Source organism: Acinonyx jubatus, chromosome B1 (genome assembly GCF_027475565.1).
Source record: "Acinonyx jubatus isolate Ajub_Pintada_27869175 chromosome B1, VMU_Ajub_asm_v1.0, whole genome shotgun sequence".
Classification (NCBI taxonomy): domain Eukaryota; kingdom Metazoa; phylum Chordata; class Mammalia; order Carnivora; family Felidae; genus Acinonyx; species Acinonyx jubatus.
The window spans coordinates 197,300,362-197,321,729 of NC_069382.1; the positions used below are offsets into that span (position 1 = coordinate 197,300,362).

At 57.1% G+C, this 21,368-nt stretch overlaps 1 protein-coding gene across 13 annotated transcripts in view; it reads left to right on the forward strand.

Annotated features, from left to right (window-relative positions):
• The window catches only part of LOC106982728 (TBC1 domain family member 14), a 210,505-nt gene that overhangs the window by 80,943 nt on the left and 108,194 nt on the right, over nucleotides 1-21,368 (forward strand). The window contains exons 8-9 of one of the 13 annotated variants that reach the window (XM_053217624.1): nucleotides 959-1,056; nucleotides 3,020-5,525. The exons of 10 other annotated variants lie outside the window; for them this stretch is intronic. In XM_053217624.1, coding sequence (XP_053073599.1) covers nucleotides 959-1,056; nucleotides 3,020-3,199 — 278 coding nt within the window. In that variant the 3' untranslated portion in view covers nucleotides 3,200-5,525. Of the gene's footprint in view, nucleotides 1-958; nucleotides 1,057-3,019; nucleotides 5,526-19,880; nucleotides 19,950-20,261; nucleotides 20,419-21,368 lie in introns of those variants that run through there. 2 more of the 13 variants (XM_027074930.2, XM_027075091.2) reach the window with 2 other exon arrangements.

The window sequence follows — 21,368 nt, forward strand, 5'->3', positions numbered from 1 at the left end:
ACCCTGTCGTCCCTGGTCTCACGCACGGGGAGCGCGCCATGCCTTTGAACGCCCCGTAGCTGGACCGCAGGCGGCGGGAAACGGATGCTCGGTTGGGGGCATTAGGGGACTTGGACACAGGGATTCAAAGCCAGGGTCTGTGTCAGGCCGGCACTGTGTCTGTGCAGGGGTGCGGGGGCTGGTCTAGACAAAGACAGGAGGGCGTCAGAACCACCCGGGGGGCTTGTCGCAGCTGCTGCCTGGACCCTGGCCCAGTGCGCGGCTCAGTCGGGGTTTCACGTGGAGCCTGGGCAGACTCTGCTTAAAGCTCCAGCGTTGAGAAGCTTTGCGCTCGACGATTGCTGATTCCTTCTAATCGTAGCCTCCAGATCCATCCCCTTCTGGGGGCCACGTACCTACCCAAACCACTAGCCGCTTTTCCCTTCCCTGTTGTCCAGATACCGTAACGGCGTCCTTCAGCGTGGTGTGGACTTGGGGGGAGCAAACAAGGCTGCTGCTCTCTCTCGTCACTTCCTCCTGTCTGCTTGTTTGTCATGTGACCACGCAGGGTATATCGTCGGTCTCCCTTCCCGCTCCATACACTCTTGAGAGCTTGGCCTTGTTGGTCTTTGTCCTGTGTTCCCAGGGCCTGTCACATTACAGGTGCGAGTATTTGCTGAACGGGTGTCTCATGGTGGGATGACAGGCGTGTGTGTAATGCCAGCCTAGTTTTCAAAAACTCGATAAACGGTTTATCAGAATTTTTAAATGGGCGTAGCAGTTTGCTCGTGCACACCTGGCTGGCCAGTGGTGACTGTGTCTGCTCTTAGTGACTAGTCCAACTCGCCGAAGGGCTGGTAGACCTAACTGATCTGACGTGTCAGCAAAAAATGACACAGGAATGTATGTTTCATAACCATGTCTTAATGAAATTTCCCCCCCTCTCCCTCTTTTCCCTTCTCCATTCAAAATGATTAAGAATGTTATACAAATGCCAAGGGAGAGAATGGTATAGAAGAGTGTCCAGATGGTAAAGACATGCCCAGTAACGAAGAGCGTCCATTAGATTTTAATAGGGTAAGTGGACTGTCCTCCTTACTAACTTACTAACGGCCACACACACCCCCCACCCCACCCCCACCTCTGCCACTCAGGCTACAGCCTGAGAGCCCTGGGAGCTCCCGCCCGCCCGCCCACTGTCCCGGGTCACCCAGCTCTGTGGGTGTGACCTTCCTCCTCCCCGTGGCCCTCAGCCCATGTCTGCATCGCCTCCCTCCTCGTCTGCTTACCTCCAAGGCTTCCCACAGCCCCTCCTTCGCTCCCCCAGCCTGTCCTTCCCAGTGCCGCCCCGGGCATTTCTGCCCACCAGTTGGTGGACCTGTCGCTCCCCAACGAGCCCTTGGGTGGGCACCACCACAGAGTCCGCGAGCTGGGCTCCGTGGCCGGACTCCGCCTTCCTGTCCCCTCCACACGCCCAGTGCGGCGTTCTGGTCTCAGCCCCGGCACCGGGCCGCGTCGGGTTTCTACGAGCTCCCGGCAGGCAGGCTGATGAACCGAAGGAAACGTGTCTGTCTTCTCCGTGTCAGCTCAGGTCCTGCGAGGACTTTCCCCCAAATCACCCACAGGCCTGTGGGCCTCCCCCCACCAGTCTGTCCCACCTCAGTGAATGGCGCCCTGCCGCACCCAAGCTCAGCCGCCACTGTCCGGCCTCTGTCACCTGCACACGCCGTCCCGCCCCACCCGTCAGCTGTTGCACCTCTTTCCGCCTCGTCACCCGTGCCCCGTCTGGGTCGGGTGTCCCCTCGCTGGCCCTCGCGATGCCCGACCGGTGCCGCCACTGTGCTGTTCCGCACAGACCGGGGACCGCGTGTCTGGCCGCAAGTGCAGACCTGAGCCGTAGCCTCTGCTGGGACTCTGCGACTCACGCTCCTAACCACGGTGGCCTCTTGTCACTACGCTCTGCCCTCGCGTGCCTCTGGCCTCGCACCCTCTCTTCTCCCTCCTTCCGCGCAGCTGTCTTTCTGCTTCCGCCTCAGGGGCCCAACCAGGGGTGGCGCTGCCCAGCTGGAAATGGGGGTGTCATAAGTATGACCGGGGGGCTGCTAGTTCCCGTGGCCGGGGGGAGGGGGTGCCGCTGGTTGCCGTGACGGGGTGAGCTGGTTGCTATGGGGGTGGGGACGTTGCTAATTAAGGTGACGGGGGGGGGGGGGGGGGAGCGGCCGGTGGGGGGTGGCACGTTGCCGGCTACTGTGGGGGGAGGGAAGGAGGCCTTGGTAGTCGCCTCGGGGGTCGGGGACCATCGCTAGTTGCTGTGGAGGGAGGGTGCTGTTGCCGATCACTCTGCCTGAGTTGGGGGTGGGCACTGGTCGTTCCTGTGACTAGGGAAGGGCTGCCATTTGCATTTAGTGTCCTGGGGGACAGAGGTGCTGACCACCTGGTGTGGGGGGGGGGGTGGGGGGACTGTCCCACATGACAGGGGGTTTGTAGGACTCCGTGTCTGAGGCCAGGCTCCCGGACAACCTCTCGCTCTTACTCCTACGGGGCTCACTTTTCCACCTTCAGCTGAGGACTCTTTGGAAGAGCTCTTTCCCTGCCCACCTGTCTGGAGTGTGTGTGTGTGTCCTTTCTCCCCTTCCCCGTTGGCCACGTCGCCTGGTTTGCACCGCAGCGTGTGGTTGCGTTGGTTGGTCTGCTTGCTGGGGGCTCTCCCCACGTGGCAGGGAGACACGGCAGGGCGGGGGTCCCCGCGCCCAGCCTCGTCCCCACCCGTGGTCGGCACTTAGACTGCTGTTTCTGGGCAGCCCTGACATACAGAACGTTTTGTCCCAGGGACCGAACATACTGAGTTAGGGTTCTGGACGCCTTACGGATCAGGAAGGAGAGGTGGTTTTGCTTTGAAGCAGCGAAACTTCATGGTGTGTAACTCTCCCCGAGAAAACCATGGACTTGTTACTTGATCTCTGTGTCAAGAGTATTTCGCGTAGCCCTTGTGAAAAAAAACCTGGCTTTTGATCTGTTGAAACTGTTCCTTTCATCCCAGGTGTCTTCTGTTTATGAAGCAAGGTGTGCAGGAGAGAGAAATGCCGGAGCAAAACCCAACGGCTTCCACAGAAAGATCTCCTCCAGCGCCAGCTCCGGCTCGGAAGGCTCCGGCTCGGACGGTGGGGGCGAGTGGGCGGACCCTGGCGAAGAGGAGCTCTTTTCTCGAACTCATCTCTAAACCTGCAGCGTAGTGCAAATTAATTCTTGAAAACGATCTGTGATGGCAAATTACCCTTTTGTGAGGCCTGTTAATCTAAAACAACAACTTAGGGTTCTTCTTCAATTAACTGATTCAGATCAGTAATTATCTTTCTCTTCTTGCTTATTTTAGAGTTGAGGACAGCTATCCTGTTGAACTTTTTTTTTTTTTTTCCTCCAAGCTGTTAAATTCTTGGCTATTTGAAATAGACTAGATTGTGTTGTCAAATCCAGAATGGGTGTGCATGTGCTTGTCTAGGAGTAGCCCTGCGTTCCGCATCTTGACTGCAGCTACTGTCCTGGGGCTGCAGCCCGGTCACTGTTACCCTAGCACCGCGGTGTCCGCAGCCACTTCGCTCTCCAGAGACTTGAGCTTTGGGACCTTTAGGCTTTGTTCTCTAAGAACTGGGACATAGACACCTACCCCTGCAATGGATCGGTGCCTTCCTGAAGGCAGGAGGGAAGCATGAGTGACTCATCCACGGTCTTCATTCAGTCAGATCTCATGTACCTTTGAAGTAGGAACCGCAAGGGTGTGCTTTTAGAGACTTACACGATACTGTGTTTTCTATCTTAGGATTTTCCCCCTCAAGTATCATGGAAGATACTATGGTGTGTGATTTCTTGCTAGCTGAAGGAGCCAAGGCTCTGGGGTGTCGGGTGGCGTACGAGGCCCAGCGGGGTAGAGAGCGTACCCCCAGCCCGTTCTTAGGTTGCAGTTACGTTTATGCCAAAACACCCCTTCCGGGTTGTTTGTGGTTTGGATCTTAGTTGCAAATTATGGTTTGCTGGTGACCTCCATTGACTCGAAGCCTCCAGAACTCTAAATGATAAACGTCTGACGTGCAGTAAAGGCCACCTCGTCACCCCGAAGAAACCTCGGCTGCTGCAGCTAGCTCCTGTTGTGGCTGTGATTTTAGTAGAGCTTAGATCTCATTTTGTGTTTGAGAGAATGTTCTGGGCAAGTTCTGTGTGGTGGGTTGGGGGCGGGGGGGAGTAACAGTTTCTCCCATACCTGTGCGATTGCTTCATGGGACTCGCTTTCCGCTCTCGTGGGGACCCAGGGGTCAGTCCGTCTCACACCAGTCCCGTCCACTCATGATGGCCACTTCCTCGCGCTTTCATGCCGCCGGGCAGCAGGTGAAGCTGGGAGGAGCGGTGTTTGTAAAACCAGATTGTGTTTCCTTTTAAACTAACTCCTTACGAAAAAGACAAAAGAAAACAACCTAATTTGTAGCATCAGTTTGGCACGTCTGTATCGTCAGGAATGGCAGAAAAGCGTGACACAGACGAGACCGCGTCACCACTGCCCTTGGCGGGCAGCACACGCGTGTGGTGACTGGCTGGGGGCGAAGTGGCCGAGGAATCCCTGATGTGCTTCGAGCACTGGGTGGTGTTGCCCTTCTCGTCGTTGATGACACGGGCGAGCGACCCCGAGGCTCTGGGGTCGTCCCGGTTGTGTGTGTCCTCGCTGTGAGAGACCTGATGGACGGTTGGCTCGGATCTCGCCACACGGCAGGGTTTGTTTTTATACAGCACATCTTTTGACACTTTAAAGTGGGTGTGTGTGCGTGTGTGTGCGTGTGCGCGCGCGTGTGTAAGGTTTACGTTGCTGTTATTTATTTACAGACTTTATAAGGTTTTATGTATTTTTCTTTCTTCCGGAGCTTCCTAAAAAGTGATTAGCATCTGCACTGAAATACAATTTAACAGCAAAGGCAAAAAAGAATTGGAAGTTGTAAATTCCTAAAATCACTACGGTGACGATCATTCTAGAAATCGTTGCTTAATGTAGCAGAGACCAAATAAAATATATTTCAGACACAACCTTTAGCTCAGTTGATTTTGGACAGCTGCTTTTTATCAAGACAGGGCTCCAGGTGGCAAAGGTGCCGACTTCCCTTCGCACCGGTAGGAAGACCCTGCATCTTCCACGGGGTGGGGTGGGAGGGGGGGGGATGGGGTTGGATTACAAGTGGGCAGGGGGATTAACAGATTATGTATTTATTTGTTTTCATAGCTAAGTGGCTGAAGCCTGGAGGCTTTCAGCAGCAGAGTTGAAAGTGTGGTTTTTAGTTTTGTGAATGGATGATCACAAAGAAAAAGCATTTTTTAAAAAGTTGGCAAAACGCTGAAACGCACTGTGGTATGAAGCGCATTGCGTACCCGTAGCACTGAAGTACCCGTTTTCCATTCCTGGGCTGAGATTGTTTCCCCGTGGTTGTATTGTTCTGATTTCACGTACACCAGAGTAACTGATTTTTTTGTTTTCTTGTGGAGTTAACATCAAATAAAACATTTGAAAAACGGTTGGCTGTCTTCATTTATCACAGCAAAGGCTCTTTCCTGAAGAGCCGCGGCCTGTCTCAGCTCCGTGCGGCGGGAGGTGGGAAGTGGCCGGTTCACCTCGTTCAGAAGAAGCTGATTTAGCTCTTACGGGTCTCGCTCAAAGTGTTGGCCTGCTGCTTTGCTGCAGAGGGAGGGGGGTGGTCTGCTGAGAAATGGGGCCATCCCTCCTCCCTCCCCCCCAACTACTACCTGAATCTTGCACAGAACACGGATTTCTGTCTGTAGCTGTAGACAAAGCCTCGTCTTTTTGTTCCGGGGGGAGGGGGCGGGACGGGGAGTGCATATAAACATCGGTGTTTACCGTAGAAAAAGAAATCGGTGTATTTTTAAAAGTATAAGGGAAAACTCTACTTCCATCGCCGTGAGATGGTCGCTGCTAACATTTCTGCAAAAACACTTTTCTCGACGGCTGAATGTATATTTGAACATACGGAGAGAAGCTTCTAGCACAAGGTGGAACTACACTGCCCTGTGACGTGGGAAATAGGTGTTTACTCAGATGTCTTCGTGGCAGGAGTTGTAGACCTGTTTCCCTTTTTATAGCCGCGTTATTCCAGTCTGTAGATACGACACTTTCCTCATTGCTCAGCATTTAAGAACGTTCCTTTTATGTGTATTCCGTGTCCTGCATAGCACTTCTGCGGACACCTTCAAACCCGTGTGCCCTTGTACGCTCACTCCTGAAGGGAGACCCCCAGCCTGTGCAGCACCTGTGCCTGTCACAGCGTCCCCCGCCCCTTGTCCGTCCTGTTTCTCTCCACCTGTCAGCGGACACTCAGCTCGGGTTATTTGAGGCCCATGCCTTTTCAGGTTGGCATTGTCTTTAATCTGGGGTGGAGGAGAATCATTTAAATTTTGTTTTATCCATTTTTTTTATGGTTTCTGGGATGTGTAGGCATGTTGTTTAAATGCTTTTTTCACCTTTAAAAGAGTATAAAAATAACGCTTCTGTGTTTTTCTAAAACCCATATACTTTATGTAGAATCGATTTTTTTTTTTTTTTTCCCCTTAAGTAAGCTTCATGCCCCGTGGTGGGGCTTGAACTCACGACCTGGACGGAGATCAAGAGTCGTGTGCTCTACCGACTGGCCCAGCCAGGCGCCCCTGTAGAGTTGATCCTTGAAGCGTGTGTATTTTATACCAGGAGCGAGGCTTAAGGATTCAGCCTCATTTTTTACCAGCTAGTTGGACGGCTGCCCCAACTCCTTTTGTTATAAAGCCCCTATCCCGTGCCCCCCCCCTTGCCCTGCGCCCCATATCTGAAGTGACCCCTGGATAAGGGCCCTCTTAATGTGGAAACCTAGGTCCAACTGCTGGCTGTGTGACATTGGGTAAACTGATGCAAGTCAAATGCTTACAAAAGGGTCTCTTGCCTAGTAAGCACTCTCAGTGTCAGCTTCGGACTGACCGGTTGCTGGGATTCAGGAGACCTCCAGGATCTACCTCTTTATTTATTTATTTTTAAGTTTTTAAAATTTATTTTGAGAGGGAAAGTGAGCAGGGGGAGGGGCAGAGAGGGAGAGAGAGAATCCCAAGCAGGCTCCGCACCGTCAGCGTGAAGCCCGACGCGGGGCTCAAACTCCCAAACCGTGAGATCGAGACCTGAGCCGAAACCAGGAGTCAGGCGCTTAACTGACTGAGCCCCCCCAGGCGCCCTCAGGATCTGTCTACCTTAATCATGACTGCAGGGGTGTGACCTGAGCCCGTACCGGTAGAGCAGCAGTGCCCACTCGGGCGGGGAGGTGGCGCGGAGAGCGAGCTCCCCGGAAGTGCCCGAGGCAGGACTGGAGGATGTTAGCGCAGCAGGGAGGTCCCCTGTGCAGGTGCGCGGATCGTCCCCGGAAGCTGCGCCCCGTGGCCCGCGTACTTGCTTCCCGGGTGCCCGCACCTGCCAGCGGGGGGTGGGGGTGCCGGGCTGGGCCTCTGCTCCTCGCGTGACCACCCGGAGCTTGGGCTCTGTCCCCGGGACTGTGACATCACAGCCGAGTGCTGCTCACACCCAGGGCGTAAAGCCCTCTCTCAAAGTACGCCAGGCGTTCAGCCGCTGCTCTTGTGACTGATGCTGCTGCTCCTGTCACCGCAGACGCCACCCCCGGCAGACTCCGGGCACGTGGGTAAGTGGCCGTGCAGCGCCCAGTGGCCTGTGTCTGCCCAGCAGTCCAGGAACGGAAAGAAGGGCCCAGCCGGCGGGTGGATGGCATCACGGGCGGGCTCTGTTGCGGGCACAGAGGCCGGGAAGGGAGCTGCCGCGTCACAGCCGCCCCCAGCTTCCCGCCACCGGCCTTGCGTCACTGGTGTGGGAGAGACGCGGTCAGGAGCGGCCGCCCCACCCGACTGAACGAGCGGTGACTGGTGGGGATGCCACCGCCTCACACCGGGACAGTGTCCGCCTGCCTGTGGCCTTCTTCCAGGTGTCCTGCCCTGTTAACCCCGCGGGGTGGGTGCGTTTGCCCCGTTTTACAGGTGGCAAAACCGAGGCACTCGCTAAGGTCTGGCACCCGCTGAAAGGTGGAGCCAAGATTCGAACTGCGTGTAAGTGGCGACCGTAACCGTGCGTCCCGTGGAGTCGGTTGTAAAGAGGAACTGGCACAGCCGGGCAGCGAGGACACAGTCTGCGAGGTGCGGTCCTGGAGTGGCCGCCCAGGAGCCTGTCGCACCCCTGTCGGTACCTCTCAGAAGGAGCTCCCATCCCCAGGCGGCCCCTTCCTTCCCCTGCTGCATCGATGGCGGGGGGAGCAAAGCCCCGGCCTCAGGGGTGAGGTCCCACTGTCCCCCCTGCTCCGGGTGGTGTCCGGGCTGGGGGGCCCGTCAGAGCGGAGTCTGGGGTGAGGGGGCAGGCATGTGGGCGGTTGCAGCTGAGACGCGGGGCCACTTCATGGCACAGTCCGGGGAGTTCCATCTCCGCAGGCTTCTGTCCGGCTCCACACACCCCTGTGTCGTGGGCCAGTCAGCCCCACTTCCCCCGCCGACCCCCGGGCTCCTGCAATGATCCGACCACTGCCTGGGCCAGAGCACGTCCCCGGCGTCCGGGCCCTTCCCAGCCATTCAGGCCCGTCCTGTGCCGAGCTTGCAGTCTGCCGCAGGGTCTGGGGCCCGGGGCCTGCCTTCCTGCCCCTGTGGCCGCCCCTCCTCCACTGCCCCAGCCCCTCCTCAGACCCCCAGGCAGAGGGGAGACCCCCCGTGGGAACCTGACCCACCGTGGGCCTGGCCTGGTGGGGGAGCCTGAGGCCGCTGGCCCAGCCAGGGGACGGCTTCTTCCTTTGCTGCCTTCTCCCTTTGCAGAAGAGGAAGGGGCATTGAAGGAGGCCTGGCCCAGGTGCCCTAAATCCCAGGCTCCACCCCACGGCTCCCTGGGGGTCATCGAGGGCCTCGGGCAAGTCCTGACCCCCTTCCCGGCTTGACTCCAGCTCCTCTCACAGGCCAGGGGCCCCAACTCCTGCTGGTCACAAATGTCAACCGTGTCCACCACATCCTCCTGCAAACGCACGCTGCCAGCCAGCGATAAAGGGCAGCCTGGTGCCCTGGCTCCCTGCTAGGCCACCTGACGCGCCTCCGCTCTCAGGCCTCGCTCCGGCCCAGTGATCACGGACCGGGGAAATGCTCAGAGACGTGCAGGACCCCCAACTGTCAGTGGCAGACCTGGCCCTTGGCTCCTCGCTGCCCTGCGCTCCTGATCTGGTCGCTACCCCCCCACCCCCCACCTGCAAGGCCTCGATACCCCACCCTGGGGAGCCTGCAGGCACCTGACAGCCCCCTCCCGGCCGATCCCCCCCCCCCCCCCCCCCGCCCTTCACTGCATAAGGGCCTCGCCAGGATGCCGGTCTGGTGGTCCTGGGCTCCTCCCCACCACCCCCCTCCAGTGTGCCCAGACGCCCACCCCCCACCTGCACCGCCCCTTCCTGAGCAGGGGGGAGGGGGAAGGAAGTGGAGAGACACTGATCTCTGGGTGACTTCCTCACGCTGAACCTGGGTCACCCCCACTCACCTACGCTTCTCCCAAACTTGGTGCCATCACGGGTGACATTGTTACCCAGACAAGGCTGGTGAGCCTTGGGGACCGCGAGTTGGGGTCTTTTGGGGGCCCGGGTGTCTTCATGTTGGCATTAAGCTGCTAATTGGGAAGAAACATTGATCTCTGGCCTTGGTCTCAAATAGGGTTTGGAAACATTCATGCGTTCAACAGATCTGTATGAGGATCCTACTGTGCGCCAGGCCCTAAAGCTGGTGCCGGTAATACGTTTTATTTTTCTAAGTCTGTAAACCTCCTTCAGCCCTGGTTCTTTGGCGATAAAGGTCCTACAGCGTTCTCTCCATCTCTCCTACGTAACCTTCAGAGGGTCTCTCCAGCCCACCTGAGCCACGACCGTTCCTAAAGGGGTTTGAGGGCAGGGGTGAGGACCCCTCCAAGTCCCGGGAGCCCTCTACATCAGAAGGCTCTTCCTTATCTTACCCCTGAATTTCCCTGCGTGGCAGCCCGTCTGGGGCCACGGGAAGTCCCGAGGTGAGGCTGGTGGTGAGGCCCAGCTCGGCCCCGACTGGCCGGGCGGCCTCGCCAAGGTCATGTGGCATCTCTGGGCAGGGCACGGGGAGGAGGGAGGCACGACCGCTGATTCTACACACTCAGAGGGAGCGTGGCCCTTCCTCCAGAGTGAGTTACCCATTTCATCTGGAGAGGCTCTGTCTCCGGCCATCACTGTCCAGATGGGCAGCTGACAGAGTGGTTTCCTTCTTGGCAGCGTCTGGCTTTCCAGCTTTGGCCACCGATCGCGGAAAGCAGGGGAAACCGCTGCTTGGGCACAGCCTCCCCAGGCCTAGGAAACCGGATGGAGTGTGCAGCGAGGAGCCTCCACCCTCCCTTCCCAGGGCCAACCGCCTCCAGCCATTAGTCCTAACTCGCGCCATGTGGCCCTTGGCAAGCCATTCACACTCTCCAGCCTCAGTTTCCTCCTCTGTAAAACCAGAAAGGGGAGACCTATGCCAGGTTTAGAGGAAAGCACGTATAGGTGCTGGGAAGGTGCGATTTCCCCTCTAGTGGCCACCAGAGTCAACTGGTCAAACCACACCAGCATCTCTGTGAGTGTATGGGAGTCCGACCGGCAGCGTCCAGGTGGGGATGGCGGGGGTGGGGACGGTGATTCGGGAAGAGACGGAGGTGGGGAGGTGGGAGGGGTCAGTCTGTGAGGGGCCTTGAATGCCTCTTGGGAAGGGTTCATCCTAGAGATCACAGGGAGCATGAAGGGGTGTGAACAGGGGCACCATTTCGTTCTGGGCGGAACAGTGGTCTCCGAGGTTGGATAGGGATTCTTTTATTTTTCAAAAGCATTTTTATTTTTAAATGATTTTTAAATTTTATTTAAATCCAAGCTAGTTTAACATACCGTGTAACAGTGGTTTCAGGTGTAAAATTGAGTGATTCATCACTTACATATAAAACCCAGCACTCATCACAGGTGCCCTCCCCCCTTAATGCCCATCACCCGTTTAGCCCATCCCCCCACCTATGGAGAGAGATTTTAGAATCAGCTGACAGGAGAGAATCTTCTAGAACTTTTGCAGCTTTTAAAAGAGGCCCGCGGTGGCATTTCCTCCCTTTCCTACAGTCGGGCGAGCTCAGGAGACTCCTGTGAATGGAGCTCTGGGCAGGTGAACCTGTCTGGGCTTAGCCTGGTGCTATTGCTGACCTACGGGGTCTTACACAGGCCGTGTCCCTGTTCTGACCCGACTCCTCGTCTGGAGAAAATCATTCGGCGATCATCCAGCCCGCCTGCAGCATAGCAGTGAGTTTGGCTATTTGGTCCTGGATGGAAAAGCCCTTTGTAAACTGTGTGTGAGGGAGCATTAAAGTCATAACTGCATTACGCTAAAAATAACAGGTCTCCCCATATTCTGCAGCCCTCGTGGTTAGACCGAGATGATGCTAACCCATCAGGTGGTGACACTGACAGCATGGGGACCCGCTAGTCCAAGGTGACATCACTCAAAGTGAGGCGAGCTGCTGACTCCTCATGGGACATATAGGAAGTACACATTTGGGCTCTCGGAGTGACCCCGAGACGGGTCCCTGCTTCTGTCCCCAAATCAGAGAGCTTCCCAAGGGACCCGTTTCAGAGGACTTGGCCAAATGTCCTCTGGGGGCAAAATCGCCCTCGGCTGAGAACCACTGCTTGAGATGAAAGTCTAAGTTTGTAGGAAATGGTGGGGGGAGAGGAGCTTGCTAAATGCCACCACCAGGCGAATCCACAATGTGGAAAATTCCACAAGATACGCGATCCCGTGTCACCAACAAATATATGGCACAGGAGGAACCGTTTATTTGTCTTTCTTTTCAAATTTTTGTTTAAATTCTAGTTAGTTAACATAGAGTGCAATGATTGGTTTCAGGAATAGAATCTAGTGATTCATCACAAGTGCCCTCCTTAATGCCCATCACCCATCCAGCCCATCCCCCACCCACCTCCCTCCATCAGCCCTCAGTTTTGTCTCTATCATTAAGAGTCCCTTATGATTTGGGGGCATCTGGGTGTGTCTGTCGGGTAAGCATCCGACTCTTGATTTCGGCTCAGGTCATGATCTCACGGTTCGTGAGTTCAAACCCCACGTCCAACTCTGCACTGACAGCACGGAGCCTGCTTGGGATTCTCTCTCTCTCTGCCCCTCCCTTGCTTGCTTTCTATCTCCCTCTCAAAATAAATAAAAATAAACTTTAAAAAAAAATGAATAGATTCTTCTGAAAAAAGAGAGACTCCTATAGTTTCCCTCTCTTCTGTTCCCACCCGTCCCCTATGTTCCTCTGTTTTGTTTCTTAAATTCCATGTAGGAAAGTAATCATACGGTATTTGTCTTTCTCTGACTTATTTTGCTTAGTGGAATACACTCTAGAACCATCCATGTCGTGGTGAATGGCAACATTTCATTCTTGATACGACTGGTAGTGCACTTGCTCGTCTTAGGGTAGTTCTATTTTCGACCTGCTGAGGGACCTCCACACTGCTCTCCAGAGTGGCTGGACCAGTTTGCACTCCCACCGATGGCGCAAGAGGGTTCCCCTCTCTCTGCTTCCTCGCCAACATCTGTTGTTGCCTGAGTTGTTCATGTTAGCCATTCTGACAGGTGCGAGGCGGTATCTCATGGTGGTTTTGATTTCTATTTCCCTGATGATGAGTGACGTGGAGCATCTTTTCATGTGTCTGTTGGCCATCTGGATGTCTTCTTTGGAGCAGTGTCTGTTCATGTCTTTTGCCCCTTTCTTCACTGGATTATTATTTTTTTGGGGTGTTGAGTTTTGATAAGTTCTTTATAGTCGGTTAACCCTTTATCCAATATGTCATTTGCAAATATCTTCTTCCCTTCCATCAGCTGCCTTTTAGTGTTGTTGCTTGTTTCTTTCTCTCTGCAGAAGCTTTTTATCTTGATGAGGTCCCAAGAGTTCATTTTTGCTTTTGTTTCAAAGGGGGAACTATTTTTTTTTTTAATTTTTTAATGTTTATTTATTTTTTGACAGAGAGAGACACATGAGCAGGGGAGGGGCAGAGAGAGAGGGAGACACAATCCGAAGCAGGCTCCAGGCTTCCAGCTGTCAGCACAGAGCCCTACTCAGGGCTCAAACTCACAGACGGTGAAATCATGACCTGAGCCGAGGTCGGACGCTTAACCGGCTGAGCCCCCCAGGTGCCCCATCAAAGGGGGAACTATTTAGATTAAAAGGGATGTAGGAGATCTATGTTCCAAGTGCAGTTTGTTGCCTTTGAAACTTGATTTGGCTGCTATAAAAAGACATTTTTAAAGATAATTGGGACGTTGGGATATATTGAGGAATTCTTGTTAATTTTATCAGGTGTGCTGACAGTTTTGTGCCCACTTGAGCAGCACATCCACCGACACTGGGCGACACGGAGGAGACCAGCGTGGCCCGACACGGTCCGTATTTCTTCACCAGCCTCCACCATTCTCTGAAACAGGAATCGAAACACAGAAGAAGGCCAAGAAAAAGACTGCTGCCGGGGATGTGCATAGACCAGGCTGTGACCTGAGATACACTTCAAAGTGCAGGAAAAATAGACCCCCGTGTGTGGGGAGGGTCAGGGTTGAGCTGTGGGCCTGGGGCTTCACTGCACCGTGATCTCTCCTTGGTAGAGATTTGACACCTTCCACAATTACACTGGTTCTGAAGATGAAAACAAGTAAGTCAGAAGTGGGGAAAGTGAGGTTTTCGCTCAGCAGTGGAGCCTAACTCTGACGAGTCCAGGTGGGGTCAGAAGGGACCGTTGCCGGGCCACCTGGGTGGCTCAGGCGGTTAAGCGTCCGACTTCGAATGTCCCAGTTGGTGGGTTCGAGCCCCGCGTGGGGCTCTGGGCTGACACAGCTTGGAGCCTGGAGCCTGCAGACCCCTGCCTGCACTGGCGCCCCTCCCCTGGGTTGCTAGAGGCCGACGGACAGCAAGGCTTTCACGCCCTGTCTGCCCCAGGGAGGGGTCAGTGTCCGCGCCCCTACACGGGTGGCCCAAAGCCTTGCTGGGCTTCACTTCCCAGGGCCAGGCTGATGCGGGGCAGACAGAAGAGCCTTCCCACCCTTCAGACCTCGGGGCTCCCGCCAGATGTGTTAAACTCCCCTCCCCTCCCGCATCAGCACACCGGTGTAGTGAGCCGTTAGCCTGGGACGGCGCCTCGGGTCCTGGCTCTGAACCTGGGCCTCTTTTCTCACCCTCCGTGTTCTCCCCGCATAAGCCTCTGGAGGGGCTTGTGGGGGCCTCTTGCACTTGTACGTTTTCGGTTCAGACACCTGCTTGGAGCCCTGATGGGGAACTGAGGCAGGCTGGCCGGCCTCTGTGTCCCCCAGAGTGTGGACCCGAGTCCATGCGCCCCGGAACCCACCCCCTCACCTCCTCTGAGTGGTGCTGCGCATGCCCCCTCCTACGCGCAGACCCCCACCTGCCCCTCCCTGATCCCTCTTGGCCCCCCCCCCCCCCGTCTCCCCAGGAGCCCTGTCTTCCCAAGTCCTCCCAAGAGCCCACGGATGTGATCGACGGCCATCCCCATTTTACAGGTGAGCAAGCCAAGACTCAGCGAGGGGTGAGTGTAGTGTGGGTGGGGTCTCACCCCCTGGGGCAGGAGGTTCAGATCCTGCCCGTGTACTCACCTGCTGTGGGGACTTGGGCTGGAAGGTTCCCCTGTCTGAGCCTCAGTTTCTTCTCTGTGACCCAGGCAGGTGCGGGGATGAAGGGAGCAGACACACGTGAGGTGTGGTCTGCCCTCCTCGGTGTGGGTCCCTGCTGCCTCCGAGGGACGGGAGGACTGTGCAGAGACCCTACGAGGCAACGGGGTATCTGGGAGGGCGGCCAGGAGCCCAACACGGGGTGCAGTTGCTGGGGGGCGGCAGCACCCAGGGTAACACTGGGAGTCACTCACTGGAGGGCCCGGGACCTAGAGCAAGAAGGGAGTCAGGGCTTCTGGGTAGAGGGCAGAGCCGGGCAATAGCTCGGATGTGAGGACAACCCAGGTAGTCTGGGTTGAGTCTGGAGAGACCTCGGGCCCGGTGACGGAGCCTCACGGGTGGCCACGAGGGGCGGCCCACGGTGGATCATCACGTGTGGGACGGAGCTGCCCCCTCTGCACCCTCCTCGTGCGCTCCCACGTGGGGCCTGACCCCACAGCTTCTAAATCAGGCTCTGCTTTCTGATGGTGGCAGTGGCAGGCGACTGAGTGATGCCTTTAAAAAACGAGGCTATTTGGAAAATTCCACTGTGGTATGCTGGAACGCGGATCTCCACCCCCAGGCACTTTCTGTTTCCTTCATACCCACAGCCTTAAAGGCCTCCAGTCCTGGGCACCTCTTAAGATTCAGGAAGCCAGAGGCCACAGGGAGCCCCCGGGGGGCTCCCCCTCGCCCCAGCAAGGCCATGCATTCCATAAGTTGGAAGGTCCACTGGTTTCATCGTAACTCACTTTTTCTCATCTATTATGTGCGGTGCTCTGGGAATGAGCGACCTTTGATGTGGGGCCAGATCCACCTGGGGTCAAGCGTTCCCAGTAAAATGGGGCAACAGTACAGCCTCATAGGGTTGCTAGAATGGTTGGAGACGCTGTTGCAGAGCGTGGACCACGCAGACCACAGGCACGCGGCTCTGTTGCGTTGTCTGGCGGTGCACGGAGTCCCCAGCCTCTCGGAGCACGAGCCCGGGAATGGGGTTTGCCTCGTTTATCTCAGGGCTTCCGTACGAAGGGGCCCGGGCCGCACAGCCCTCATCCGAAGGTTGACTGTGCTTCTTGAAATCCACCGGTTCCCCATCAGTGAACATCTTAGTACGTCTTCGTTATAAACAGAGCACGTACTTGTCGGGAAATCTAACAGTTTCAAAGTGTGTAGGGACAGAAGATAATCACTTGTGTTCTGATACTCACATCAGCGTTTCTTCCTGTTAATGCCTGTGGAATATTCCATACTCTTTGATTATACTGTAATGTTGTTTTAAATTTATTTTTGAGAGAGAGAGAGGAGCGTGGGCAGGTGAGGCGGAGAGAGAGGGAGACACAGAATCCAAAGCAGGCTCCAGGCTCTGAGCTGTCAGCACAGAACTTGACACGGGGCTTGAACCCACAGACCTCGAGATCATGACCTGAGCTGAAGTCAGACGCTTAACTGAGTGAGCCGCCCAGCCCCCTGGGGCAACTTTATCAGGGTAGCTCCTTTCAGGTGTGTTATTAGACCGAAGAGATTCTATGTTATAATTTTTTTCATTTGCTTTTTCCTTTTTGGAGCCGTGCCTTCCCTTGTTCGTGACTGTGTTACTACCAGTTCTGCCTCCCTGCATTCACTGATTTTAATCTACTACTGGTAGGAAACAGGTCGCTGCACCCGTTAAAACTGTGAGTGGGGCACCAGCCCGGTTGGTTAAGCGTCCCAGGCTCGGTTTCGGCTCAGGGCAGCATCTCACGGGGTTCATGAGATCGAGCCCCAAGTCCAGCTCTGTGGCTGGCGGTGCGGAGCCTGCTTGGGATTCTGTTTCCCGCTCTCTGCCCCTCCCCCGCTCTTTCTCGCTCTCTCGAAAAATAAACTTTAAAAAGCCCAAACAAAAAAGCAGTGGGTAGAGTACCGGTTGATGGCTCTGGTGTGAGGGCCTGAGGCCTGCTTCTCGCAGCAAAGCGCAGAGGCTCACGGTGGCTTCTCTGGTTCTGGCACTTTTCAGTCTCTGTCTCTGGTTTTCTTCTCTGGGCCTGAGGTTGTGGGAAGGCTGACCTCCGGCTCTCGGGGCTAGCCCCGTCTCCGCTTTCTGTTGTTGTTTTTTAATCATTTCGCTCGATTTCCAGAAGCAACAAGAGAACCCCAAATTCCAGGCACTGTTTCCAAGAAAATGAGCGCTCCCATGTCCGTGGTGAAGGAGGTTAACGCAACAAGGAATAAAGGCAGAAAGGACATGCTTTCTGGTGGATTTCTGCAAACGCGTGGCCAGGGGGATGCTCCTTTGAAATAAACCAAGCTGTTCAATCCGCCTCCACCTCGTGGGGACAGTCTGGCCCTGGTGGCTCTGAACAGAGGCTGGGGTGGCGGAAGGTGGGCGGGAGGATGGCGAGCGGGCGAGAGCTTCTGCACAGCGGAAAAGAAGCTTGGGGCTCCCGGCTGAGCAGCCTCACTGCCCAGCGCCCGTTTCCTTACCTGCAAAAGGCCAGTCACTGAGCCAGCTTGGTAGGCTGTGGGGCTCAACTGTGCTAATGGGGTGAACAGCCAGGAGGGCACAGAGCAGCTGGGATGGCACCGGGTACGGGGCCAGCCACGGGCAACATTTATTCATCCATCAACAAATATTTATGGAGCTCACATTTGGGGGCTGAGGAAGAGTCTGAGAAAATGTGTGTTTGGGAGACTAGATCCCCCTCTCCTGAGAAGGGATGCAAAGGTGGTTTGGCAGGGCAGGAGACCTCTGGCCGCGTCCTGTGCCCACCTCCTACCCCACTTGCCCTCTGGGCCTCAGTTTCCCCTCTGAGGGATGGCCTTGAGGACCTGTCAGCGTCCTGACGCTGTGCTTATGTCCCTCTGGGGTCTGCATCTGGTCGGTTAACCATGTTCCCTACAAGGAGATGGGGCTGAATTTGGAGGTGACCTGTCTATCTGCCCCTTGAGACTGGGGATCGTGAGGGCAGGAACTGTGGGGGGGGGTCAGTGGCTCTGGTGTGGCCAGAGCCCAGCATGGGGCTGGTATAGGGGTGGTTTCCATGGGTATCAGACACCTGCTCCTGCTTAGGAAGCCTCCCTGCCAGGGAGGCTCAGAGGTCAAGGCTTGAAGATGACCTTCCATGGGGTGGGGTCTCTGAGGACTCCCAGCACCCCTCCCCTCACCTTTGACCAACACACTTTCTGCGCATTATATTACTGGGGAGGTGCCAAGAGCTCCTCAAACATGCCAGAAACTGACAAAGCCAGACAATTTTTTACATTTAGCCGTCACTGCCATTTCTTTTGTCTCTAACCCTCACACAACTTGGGCGGTGAAGGTGCCGTGAGCATTGTAGGTGGGGCAAGCTGGGGAGGGCGGGAAGGCTTCTGGGCACAGCCGGGGAGGGGTCGGCCAGTCCCAGGCCTGGAACTGAGCGGGGGGGAGCTAACGGTCACCGCTCGCTCCTCTGCAATGGCTTTGCGGCCCTCACGGGAACCACTGTAGTGAGCATCATTCTGGGAAATTCCGGGGTCCAGTCTGCACGGGGGAGCCTGGATGGCTTTGCCAAGGCAGTCAGCAGTGAGGCGGCAGAGGTGGGACACCCTACATAATTGTGTCCGTATCACAGATGGGGGCTGGGAGATGCTAGGGTTCCGGGAGGAGTGCAGACGCCCACACAGCTTATCTAGTTCCTTGTACTTTTAATTTTGTTAGACTCCCTGAGGGTGTCAATGACTGGCGCGGGGGGGGGGGGGGGGGCCCAGGGAGGGACTCTGGGCTTGGGCAGGGAGCTGGGGGTGGGCAGCAGGATGGGGGAAAGGGTGAGGAAAAGGCAGACAGAGGGCGCCAAAGGCAAGTCTGTGGGTCATAAATTTTTTTGGTTCTGGATTCAGAACAATGGTTCCTAGTCATTGTGGGGTTTTAAAACCCTAAGACTCAGAATGAGGGCTGGAAGGGATTTGGGGAGTTGCAAGGAACACTGTAAAAGCAGACGTTAATCCTGTTTATTAAATTGCTAATTAAGTCAGGTCAGAAGCAAGTCTGTACTTTCCTGTTAGTGGGGTTTTTTTTGTTGTTGTTTCTTTAATAAGCTGGGGAAGGCATGTTGGGGTTTGAAGGAGACCTGGCATTATTTTTTCTTAATACCACCCAGAAATGTAGGCATTTGTAAAACTTCTGTTATGCACCAAGCACTGTTAAGAGGCCCCTCCTGCCATTGTAACTAACAGTTGCTGAGTTTTTAGACCTAGCACGCAGGCAGGAGAAACAAGCTAGGGGTTCCTTGCCCAACACTAATGACCACAGCTCCGGGCAAAGTAATCCTCCAATGCAGGCTTCCAGATGCTTTCCGTGAAGGAGAGATTACCCTTCCTGTCCCTGACCCTCTGCCAGTTCAAATCCTCCTTTAGATTTAGCTGATCGCCTGAGGTTTCCGCTCTGGTAATTCTGCCAGTGACAGCCCTCAGGGCTCCTGGGTCCCAGCCACTTAAAGTCTGTCTTCTGCTCTCCGTGTCCCCAGAATATAACAATTCAACAAATATTTAAGTGCCCCAACTATGTGCCAGGCCCAGGGAGTCTAGCAGTACACAGGATAAGCCCGCTTTGGCCCCAGAATCTAGGCTAGGGGACGAGCTAGGATCAGTTAACCAGCTAAGGAGAGCGTTCTCATTCAGGGCTTTGCATGGTCCTGGAAGGCTGTCCGGGCTCAGCATCTGGCTTCTGACCTCTCTCCCTGCCTGTCCCTCCTGGGACCTGCGGCCTGCGACCTCCTCTCCCACTCTGTATGATCACAGACCCTGTCTCTGGAGTTTCTGCAATGCTGATGCCAAATAACGCACATACACGCCAGGCCAGCGGTTCCCAAACTATCTTGCCTCTGGAGACTTGTGATTTAATCCGCCTGGGGCGCGGCACGGGCGTCGGAATTTTCAAAATCCTCAGGCGATACTAAGGTGCAGCCAAGTCTGGGAACAACGGCGCTAAGTACCGTGTCACAGCTCGCCAAAGGAGAACTACCAGAAAAGCCCGTTTAACAGACCGAGAGACTAAGGCCAGGCCAGGATGACCGGGGCCTGGCCTGGATCCGCCCGCCTCGCACACCTGCCCCAGGGCAGGGGAGCCCATCGATGCGCTCCGCCGCTCGGCTCCTCAGGCCTGGTCCCTGCCCGCTCGTGCCCCTTCCCCCTCCCGGCCGCTTCCCACTTCCAAGATGGCCGCGGGTGGAGCCGACCAGGTACGGAGGCCCCTGGCGGGTGTCCACCGGCGCTGTGCGGACACGAAGATCCTCTCGGGCCTCCCCTCGAGGCTCCGCTGGGCCCTCGGGAGAGAAAAGGGTCGGCGACGCCGCTCCGGGGCCCGCAGGGGGCGGGCGAGCGGCCGAGGAGTGGCAGCTGGGCGAGCGTCGAGCTCGAGGAGCGGCGGCAGCGCGGCGGGGGGGCGGCAGCCGGGCGGAAGAGCGGCGGCGGCCGGCAGGGGGCGGGGCGAGGGCTCGCGGGGCGGAGCGGATCAGGGGGCGGAGCGGATCAGGGGGCGGGGCGAGGGCGCGCGCCACTGTTGGCCCCGGGCAGCTCGCGCGCACCTGCCTGCCCGGCCCACAGCCTGCCGCGCGCCCAGCGTCCTCGCCGCACAAGTCGCGGGTCCCGGGGGTCCTGGGCTGCGGGCCCGCGGGCCCCGGAGATGGCGTCGGAGCCGCGCTAACTCCGGTACTGAGGGCCTCCGGCGGGGGCCGCGCCGCGCGGGAGGGTGGGGGACGGGACGCGCGGGGCTGCTGCCACCTGCTGCTGCGTCGGCGGGAGCGGGAGGCGGGCCGGGCCCGGGCGCGCGGGTTCGGGTCCTGCACCGGCGGCCCCCTTGCCGCCTGGCCGCCGCCGTCCCCCGCACCGGGGGAGAGCGTGGGGCCCGGGCGACGTTGCGGGGCCCGGCGGCTCCCGGCTCGTCAGCCTCTCCGAGAGACGCGCGCGCGACACGCTCCTTTTCCGGAACTTGACGAAAAGTTTTGTCCTTCAGACGCACGGGGCTCCCCGGGCCGGAGGGGAGCTGGCTTGGCGCGCGCATGCTGCCCTGCAGGGACCCCTCCACCTTGCGGGTCCCTGACCGCCGACCTCCAGGACCCTGTGCACCATCGGGGGGCCATCGACCCCCGGGAGACCCCTCCACTTCGGGACCCTCTCCACCTCGGGGCCTCCTAACCCCGGGTCCCCCTCCACTTCTGGGTCCCCGACCCCTGTGCGCCCTCCACTTCGGGAACCACCGAAACCCGTGGCCCCTCCACCTGGGGGCCACTGGCGTCTGGGGGTCCCCCCTCCCCCCCCGGCTCCTGGGACGCAGCTCCCGACCTCCTCCTTTTTCGGACCTGCTGTCGCTAGACCGCGGAACCCCCTCATCCTCAGACCCCCCTGTCCCTGTCCAGGAACTCCTTCGGCCTCAGAGACCCCCTTTCCTGGGCCACAGACTCCCTGTGTGCGGGAGACCCCGAGCCCCGGGCCCCTTCCCGGCCGAAGGGGCCGGAGCTGGTGTGGAGCTGGCGTTCGGGGCGCTCCGCAGGCGGCCCTCTCTGGGCGGGGAGCTGCGGTGAAGAAGCAGGGGTGAGGCCTTGAGGAGTTAGCTTCTGCAGGAAGCGGGAGGACTGGCCCACCGCAGACCCCAGGCCCCA